At 36.8% G+C, this 10327-nt stretch overlaps 1 protein-coding gene across 2 annotated transcripts in view; it reads left to right on the forward strand.

The window, feature by feature from the left end:
• Positions 1 to 8770, forward strand: part of LOC119741197 (microphthalmia-associated transcription factor-like) — a 31779-nt gene extending 23009 nt beyond the window's left edge. For both annotated transcript variants that reach the window (XM_038216925.1, XM_038216933.1), the window contains exon 7: positions 4975 to 8770. In XM_038216925.1, the coding sequence (XP_038072853.1) occupies positions 4975 to 5361 (387 nt within the window). In that variant the 3' untranslated portion in view covers positions 5362 to 8770. The remainder of the gene's footprint in view (positions 1 to 4974) is intronic.
• Positions 8771 to 10327: the final 1557 nt, after the last annotated feature.

The raw sequence follows: 10327 nt of genomic DNA on the forward strand, positions 1-10327 counted from the left end.
ATGTAAATTCTAAAGTGCTGGTTTATCGGAAATTGGATTTTTAGGGAATTGGATTGGATATCTCCAATATTGGAGATATGTTGACAGAGGGGTTTTTGAGGGCAATACATTTGCAAATTTATCTTCTCTCCCTTTCCCATCCTTTTTTCCATTCCAGATAAGCAGTAGGCAAAAGAAATTGTAATAAGAGCGCAGATCCTGCAACCCCATACACTCTCCACCTACATGCAACCTTAATGTGCTATCCATTTCTGTGATCAAAAGAAACTGTATTGAAAAACTACAGCAGCTTCATAAGATCCAGGATCAAGTCTCCATCAATAACATGAGTCCCCATATCGTATGCAATCAGTGTGCGACCGGATTCTTACAACTTTCCCGGATGACTTGGAAAGTAAGGATATTACCCCTTTATGTATCATCACTTTACTAGCAACCTCAATCTTCTAGGAGATGATACAGAACTAGAAGCATCAACCTCACAATGGCATCACTCCCCACGTCAATTGTCTTCAGCAGGTTTTACTGCACTCATCTCCACACGTTTTGCATGTTGTGTGACAGATTAGAGGTCAAAGATGTAGATTGCAAAACTGAGCGAGATGAAGTCTTTTTGTCTTGGAGGAAAATAGAAAATGGAGATTGCTGTTGTCAGTAAAGCGCTGACGACACTGACGGTGATACCCAGCATTTTCCAGATCAGCGGTTAGAGTTGTAAGAATCTGGTCGCACACTGATTGCATAGGATATGGGGACTCATCTGATTGGTAGAGACGTCGGTACCAGATCTTGTAAAGATAATAATATTGATAATAATAATGGAACCTTGAAAATTTTAATTAGTGATATCGAAGCTTGAATTTCCTTTTTTAAACCGTGAATTTATGTCTTGACCTGCTCCAGTCAATTTCTTTGTTTAACTTTTCAATAAAACCAAACAACTTGACTTTTGTTTGTGGACAAACACAGGGCTGTTTCAGCAGTTGTTTTGGTGACATCTGGCATGTAGGGGAGACGGGGGTTAGTTGGAACGATTTTCACAAAAACCTATCCATAACACAAACAGGTTTTCTTCAAGAAACAACAACTATGCCAATTTATTCATACACATGTGTGTTGCAAATGTAGCATATAAACTTCTCAGAATTGTTGATGGTTATTTTAAAAATCCATCTTGATCACAACTATGACATGCGTTCCAACTAACCCCTCCTATGGGGTTAGTTGGAACATGGTATGGGGTAAGTTGGAACTTGGTATGCTGTTAATCTGAAAGTATACTACAATTACTTAAAAACTGCATTTATATTTGAGTTTCAAATAAAATAATTGTTCCAAGCACTGGTGATGCTCCTAACATTTTTTTTAATTAACAAACTGGCAAGAAATGGCACAAACAGCACCAAGACAAAAAAACACAGGAAAATTGCGAGGCAAGAGTCAGCTACAAGCCTGATCATAAAAAGAAAACATCAAAATGGGAAATTTAACTCCCAAAAATAACATGAAAAGCTTGCATAAAATTGAGGTAAGGTCAACGTGACCTGTCTATGTGCTTTCAAAATTGTTTGCTAAGTCAGAATATTTCCTCAATTATCATCATTATGTTCCAACTAGCCCCCATCAAAATGTTCCAACTAGCCCCAGTGGCCCATGTGACATTTGTTTGCTCACTCTACAAAACAGGGGCTCCAATAACATATCTTTTTAACCTTATTTTGTAGCTTAGTACTCGAGCATATAATACCCCCAAACTAGTCACTGTTATCTATAAACATCATTAAGAAAGTACACATTTTTTGAATGGTGAAAAAATTACTCAAAAGGTGAAAAAACAAACTTATCTTTCCCACTTGAGCACTATTGTTGCAGTGTGGCTGCAGGCAATATGGTGGATGGCTGTTGCTAAGGGACATCGCTTGAGGGCAACATTTTATAAAATTTAATTAAGATGATCAAGAAAAATTCATTGTTTCAACTAACCCCGTGTTCCAACTAACCCCCATCTCCCCTACAGTTACAAAAAGAGGTTCCATCCAGGAAGGATGTATAGCTCTGCAGATATTGGAATGTGTGCAAACTATATTATATTGGGATGGGGCGTCAAACCTGTTGTGGGTACCCAGGTACTCGCCCGCGGAGACCAAGAACCGGTTCCATTTTATCGGGTCGGGTACCCGTAACCGAATTTATAAATTTCGACGCAACGCCCGAGACAAAAAAACCACAAGGACCTTCATTCAAATATCACTTACAGAAGATTTACAAAGTTCAGGGTGAGTTTACCGACGATTCCAAAACTCCATTTTGCGGTTTATATTTTGTTTTCAGTTTTATTGAGACTATCTTTGATGCGTCTCCAGAAGCCCGAAGGTGGCGAAACACGATAGTATCAACCCATTGTTTGTGTTTGTAATAAAGCTTCTTGTAGCCGCTAGCCAGGAAATCATCTTCTCTGATGCGCCGCAGATGGCGGGTAGTACACCCGTAACAAGTCCGTAACCTAAGATTTACAAAGTTCAAAGTGAATTACCAACCATTCAAAAACCTCCATCTTGCGGTTTTTAGTTTGTACGATGTCTCAAAGCCTGAGAAAGTTTTAAGGGCTTTTATAATTTCCTATGATCGAACAAAGTGTAGATAAAAAATACACATTTAACAACAAATGATATAATAAAAAAAAACCTGCGCGCCAATATTTTCTGCGGAACTGGCCAGTCACAACGCATGTAAGAAGTGCAACTTGACTAGCGATTAGCGTAGTACAGCACACATGCGTGGGGTCCCTATGATAAAGCACGACACCATTTGTGCACGTGCTTTCAACTTACCGTTTATAGTACTGACTGCCGTGCCGGTCGTCGTACGCATGCCTAGCCGAGTAAGCCAACCATGCTGCGCGCGCTGCATGCATGCTACAACCAGCGCTGCAGTCAGTGTGGGCCACCTGGGCTGAGGTGATGGCTGGATGGACTCACTGAAGAATACACAGCGGGGAGCTCTTGGAAGTTCGCTGACTTTGTCATCGATGTCTTTAAACTCTTTATTAATCACCTTACGTTTCTTTTATTTCATAAACTCAGGTGCTGTATATAATAGACATTGAATTTGCAATTCCTATTTTTTACTGACAAATCAACCTTTTGCAAATCGGTATACCTGCACAGAAAGCATTATAGAACACAATGGGGTGTTTAGAAACGAAAGCACTTACTTCCGGGTTGGCATTATAAATGAAAACACTTACTTTCGGGGTTTTTTTTTTTTGGGGGGGAGGGCTTTTACGGGTACCCGGGTACCCGACCTTGACTGGGAAAGGGTACCGGTTCCAGTCAAAACCGTAAACAAACAGGCCTAATGTGACAGCCCATGACACGTGATGTCATGATGTCACTTCAAATCAATTTCATCTATAACACTTTCCCAGTCTGGTTACATTCCAAGTTACATCCATATCGGACCAATAGTTTTTTAAATAGAGGCCTTAGAAAAATGCACCTTTAATGTGATGTCAAATGACAAATGGTGACGTCAACATGACGTCACTTCAATTTTCCTCTATAATTTCATCCAGTACAGACCGTACCAAGTATTAACCTGATCGGACATGTTGTTCTGTAGATATAGGCCTTTAAAATATGCACCTATCCTTAACCCCCTAGGCTTTTTTTGCTAGGAACCAACTATAATGCTCAAAATCTTCCAAAATTGTGCGCTTACATTTATATTCAAATGAAGGATACCCCACTGCCTCAATCATTCATAATCCTTGACAGTCCCGTCTCTCAAAATGCATTCATCCTCAATCCCCCAGAATCATCCACTTCTTCATCCGCCATTAATCCTCACTCTTCTAAATCATCCGGTGCTAGTTGTCCAGACCTTTAATATTAATGTAACTTCATATGGTACATGATATCATCATGACATCACTTCAATTTTCATCTACAGCACATCCCGGTCTAGGTACATGTACATGTACCAAGGTTCAACCCAATCGGACCTGTAGTTCTGTAGATCTTTAGAAAACTGCACCTCAGTTTAATGTGACGTCACTTGACACATGATGATGTCATGATGACGTCAGTGTTCAGCACACACCTGCAGGTGCTGGTCTATATGTGTGCCAAATATAAAGGTAATTGGCACATTGCTGAACCAGCCAACAATCTTTACCAAAAAATAAGGCTGTTTCAGCAAGGTGCCGAAACAGCCAACTACATGTAGAGGTCTCTAAACAGTACATAGGGCTTTGATGATCAATTTCATGTACATGTACGAACAAACTTTAAAGTACATTTTTATGACTCACAAGAGCCTGACTTTTTTCACAAGGAGCATGATCCCCCCCCCCCCCTCCCCGAAACATGTAAAAAAAAAAAAAAGAGTATGAATTGAGCATATTTTGTTTGCTAGATAAAGTGAAGGCTTCGAAATTCTGAAAAGATTAAAATTTTCAAAAATAAAAATACGTCTCTATCTCGTACATACAAATTTTCAACCCAATCGAATTTGTAGTTCTGTAGATATAGGGCTTTAATATATGCACCTTAAAGATTACGTCACATGACCAATAATAATGTCATCATGATGGCATTTATCTTGATGTGTGCCAAGTTTGGAATTGATCTGATCATAGACCGTCAACTTTTGTGCGTAGAATATCATCTTAAAATTTCAAAATTCATAAAAAATCAGCCCATGGCTTTGAAATTCTAAAAAGATTCATGATGGCGTCAGTGCTCAGCACACACCTGCAGGTGCTGGTCTATGTGTGTGCCAAGTACAATGTATAAAGGTAATTGGTAAATTCTGAAAAGGGACGTCACTTCGGCTTTTGGTACGTCACTTCGGCTTTTGCATATTATTAACATTGTCTAACTTCCCACCAAGTTTCATGACATGTTTTGGAACTCTGATTTCTGATGACGTCACAATGCGGTCACACCTTTGTCACATTTTATACTTACACAGGAACTTGAAATGAAATGCAAGCAATACAACGTACCTGCCACAGCTCTCAGTGAGGAAACTAAGACAGAAAATATTGCAGCAGAATTCATGCGGTTGCAAAGTGCGGACATAGAGCTTAACATGGAGGAGGGTAAGCAAGTGCATAAAAGAGTCAGTGAACAAACCAACCTGGCAGCGTGTCATCAAAATCAAGGTCAAAGGACACAACTGCCTGTATCTTCAAGTATGTCAAGTGTAGATGATGTGGCTGATGAAAGTACACTTTGTATTGGGGTAGATCCATTGCTTAGTCAGTCATCTCCAATGGCATCGCTTCATAGTAGCAGACGGAGTAGTCTTACAAGCATGGATGACATGCAGGATCTTCCACCATCAGACTTCCTTTGAGAACTGTAACAGTATTGAAGTCTGCTGGCCAGACTGATTTTCAAAAGATTTTTTAAAGTTTGCATGTGAGTTAAGATAACCAGATAAAGATTTGTTGCTTAGTATCAGTGCTTATCATCGTCATCCAGCTGATATAACTCAACTTCAATGTAAATAATTTCATTTTATGTTTAATATACATGTGGTGTCAATAATGTAGCATAATCTAAGGGATATTTTTAATTAAAAAATATTGAAATGACTGCCATGAAGTGTTACTGTTTCATGGATATACAAACATTTATTAGTTATAAACACATTGTTCAGTCAACAATGTTGAATAATTTGAAGAACTTGGGATCAAGCTTTTAACTTAAAACCAAGAAGCGTTGCTTTAAAATACAACAGTCGGGTATCATTATGTGGCTCTCCTCGTGCTTACTTTTAACCCTGAAAAAATTGAGGTATTTGCTTTCAAGTGCTATATTTCTAGCAGCAAGAAAGTTATTCACTTTTGAACAAGGTATCAAATAAAAAACACATAGTTATTACTTAATGCATTGACCCGACAATAATTCAGTTCTTGAAGCACCATTGCAACACGAATAGACCAATTCTGTAAATACCATAGGCAGGTCAAACGGTTATTTTTTACTGGCTATTCTGATAATTATTTTGTGATCTTTTTTTCAAAGTGTGCACAACTTTAAAGTGAGTTTGTAAATTTTAAATTTTTACTTCTGTTTTCCTGAGAAATTTGCCATTATCTGAAATCAGATAAACAGGGAACATTGTAGATATATACGATGTATTTGTTTTCTGTTTTATTGTTTAGATATGTATTTGTTATCTGCATTGAGTGGTTTACAGGTAAATTGGTGGTTGCATTTAACTTCATCTTGACCAATAATTGCCAGATGACAATGCTATAAAAAGAGGAATGATTTCAATAATACATCTTTAATAAAATATGGAATGATTATTTGGCATCATACATAAATGTTCATTATACTGTATGCATTATACTGTTTATGTGGACGAATTGCTTATGCAAGTTACATGTATATGCAGTTTATCAACATAAACAAGCATTGTACATGTGCAGCTAGTCCTCATGGCCTAAAAATCTGTTAACAGTGGTTTGTAAACTAACAACATTTTCTACTCATGTTTTTGGCAATTTAACTTGTCATATGTTTACTTTGTTAGCTTTCTGGGCTAATGTATCAATTTAATTCTTTTAGGTACTCACTCCAAACTGAAAATGAACTGCACCTTTGATATACAGAATAGTCAGCAGAGGTGGCTCGGCATGCAGCATGTCTGTCAGTCACTATGTCAGAAATATTTGCTCGTAATAGGAATTGTATTTTTTTTTTAGTTTTTTAGTTTTTATTTTTTTCCCTCAAAAAGGTGGTTGTCTTAAGTAATTCATTAGGAGAAAGAAATCCATGACAGGCAAGCATGGGGAGAGCATCTTTGAGAACTTAAACCTGCTGTTGATCACAATTATAAACCTCACAGGTCCCATATAGGTATGTAGGGCATGCGGTGTTCCATATTTTGTTCAATTTGATGGATGATTTTCCTGTACAGGACTGTTGAAGGGCCAGTGTTTGTACGCATTACATGAACTTTTGAAGCTCTCATTGCGATACAATTAGGCAATCAATCTTTAAAGGCATGGATACGATTTACAAACATTTAAAATGAAACTGTCAAAATATGAAATATTGTAATCGACTGTATTAAAGTAAATACATGTAAAAGGATCATGCATGTTGTGAAATTGCTGCCCCAAGTATGCTGTCATTTTCGAGGATGGAAAAATGACCATCATCTCACGATTAAACAGAAACCTGCAGATGGTGTATGTGCAAAATGAAATACATTTTCACATTCTTCCAAAAAGTACATCTACTCAGCTGGTTTTTTTTAATAACCTGCTACAGATTTATTGTATTGTTGTTCCTTGAATCCTACATTATTATTATTTTTTTTACCCCAAAGGTATGTCTCGTAGTTCTTATACATTTCAGAGGGATGGATATTTGCTGGAAATTTGCTCCAGTATAAAATTCATTTCAATACTCATCACAATTATGCCCCTCAGAAAACAAGTTATTGCAACATTTATAGTTCTATTTGTATGTCACAGTTTTAGTTTGGCAGGTTGTAGAGATCCTCATTAAGCCCAGTTCATACTTTACGCAAAAGCGAAAGTGAAGCGAAATATTTGACGTCAACAATACATTCGAAGCACGTTCATCATTGTTGACGACACAAATTTCACTTCGCACTTGCTTTCGCGTGCAGTATAAACCGGGCTTTATTTGGTTACTTTTATGTATAAACAATATGATGTTATTAAACAAATTTTAAAGTTCTTTTGTAAATTACTGATGTGTAGGCATAGTAGTTGGTTTGATCAATCTTTTTCTTAATGCAACTTTTTGGACAGTTTGTGTTATTACTGACTGGAAATAAAATTTGCCAGCTGAATTTCAAGACAATAATTCATGTAAAATAATTCTAACACATGTTTGATAAATTATGGGTCACTGACTAGCTCTGGACTAGCCTTTCGCCAAGGCTATCGTGGCTTTAACCGGCATTAGACAGAGAGGCAAAGCACCTTGAGTGGAGACCACTGCGAGTGGCAAAGCTGAATTCGTGCATGCTGAATTGGTCTTTGCTCCACTTGCTTGCAGCTTTGCTGCTCTAAGCCAATATGGCCTTGGCGAAAGACTAGTTCTGGACCAGTCGTTGTGGTAACTCCATCAATTTTATGGTTTGTAAATTGGGAAATGGACTCTGTGAGTTGTTCCCTGAAAGTAACTTTAGTTTTTCTATTTTGTTCGTTTTACAGATGTGAATAGAAAATTGCATATATACATGTACATGTATGTGAGTATTATTTCAAATATTAAAATCAAGGATTGTACTGACATGAGTTAATGACTCGAGTCCGACTGAAGTTGCAGTTTTCGATGACTCAACTCAACTCAAAGACGCCACAAAAGCACAAGCAAATGACTCGTCTCACGTCGGTTCACGTTCTATTTACTGTAGCTCTCAACTGGCATTTCATTGTATTTTTTTTCTCATAATGCGCATTCATAGTACGGCTTCCTGCCCCCAAAAAGGAGCTGAATTCTCCTTTTTTTTGGTAGCAAAAAAAAAAGATGAAAAAGGAGAATTACCCCAGTCATTGGTTTATGACATAGTTTTTAATTTTTGTATCATCATGCAATTTTTTGGAAAGATTTTATTACTATTAATCGTTATAATGTGAGTTCTTAAGTTCTCTTTCTGGTTGCGAAAAATTCAAAACTAACATATCACGACTTGTATTATGGAACCAGATTGTACAATGCCAGATATGAGGATTGAAAAGATAATAAAATTACTTTCAATTACTGAAAGCTTACCAGTCTGAATATGTGATACTTAAATGGCAGTGACTCGTATTGAGCAAGAATGTGACTTGACACTCTACCTCAGCTAGAATCGTAACCTTGAATCATTTGACTGATAAAAACATCATACAAATTAGCGTGCATATCACTGGCAAAATGAATGTTATTCCCAAGGCCAAAAAAAAATAATACTCGGTCTCTGGTCAGACCAAAGTTCCAGAACTGATGCGGCGACGCAGCTTTTTTCTTTCTTTTTTTCCAAGCTTGGATTGTACAGACAAGGTGGGGTACTATTTTGCTTTTATTGGTGTCCTCATGTACATTGGTGTCCTCATGTACATTGGTGTCCTGCATAATTTGCCTTGGTGTCCTCGATCATTTGCCTTAGTGCAATTTCCCATTCCTTGGTGCTCTTTGGAACATTTTGGAAGAAAAAAAAAATTGACGCGCATGATTAAAATCGACGCGCGCGCTGACCAGAGACCGACTTTTTTTTTGGGGGGGGGGGCCTAACTGTGCTGTAGTTTCTGAGACGAAACATACATTCAAACTTACATTCTGTGCCAAGTAATCCTTTCTACGAAAGCCCATTAGCGCCACTGCAAGTATATATGTTACAGATTATGTAATTCGTTATTACGGATTATTAATTCGTTATAACGGATTATTTAATTCGTTATTACGGATTATTAATTCGTTATTACGGATTATTAATTCGTTATTACGGATTATTAATTCGTTATTACGGATTATTAATTCGTTATTACGGATTACTAATTCGTTATTACGGATTATTAATTCGTTATTATGGATTATTTAATTCGTTATTACGGATTATTAATTCGTTATTACGGATTATTAATTCGTTATTACGAATAAGGTCTGATGTTCTCACACGTGGAGAGCACGTGACCAGGGGCCTATGTATATAGCGCCGCTAGGCGGCGCTATCTTTGCATACAACGTTTGCACTCCTGTGCCATGCTTGCCGAGTAATGACTCAGAACGTATGAGTAATTCGTAATAACGAATTAAATAATCCGTAATAACGAATTAGTAATCCGTAATAACGAATTAAATAATCCGTTATAACGAATTAGTAATCCGTAATAACGAATTAAATAATCCGTAATAACGAATTAATAATCCGTAATAACGAATTAATAATCCGTAATAACGAATTAATAATCCGTAATAACGAATTAGTAATCCGTAATAACGAATTAAATAATCCGTTATAACGAATTAGTAATCCGTAATAACGAATTAAATAATCCGTAATAACGAATTAATAATCCGTAATAACGAATTAATAATCCGTAATAACGAATTAATAATCCGTTATAACGAATTAAATAATCCGTTATAACGAATTAGTAATCCGTAATAACGAATTAAATAATCCGTAATAACGAATTAATAATCCGTAATAACGAATTAGTAATCCGTAATAACGAATTAATAATCCGTAATAACGAATTAAATAATCCGCAACATATATACTTGCAGTGGCGCTAATGGGCTTTCGTACCTTTCATTCAAAATCAATCAAGTGACTGTATTCAACT

The sequence above is a fragment of the Patiria miniata genome, unplaced genomic scaffold, assembly GCF_015706575.1.
Source record: "Patiria miniata isolate m_02_andy unplaced genomic scaffold, ASM1570657v1 HiC_scaffold_11, whole genome shotgun sequence".
NCBI lineage: Eukaryota > Metazoa > Echinodermata > Asteroidea > Valvatida > Asterinidae > Patiria > Patiria miniata.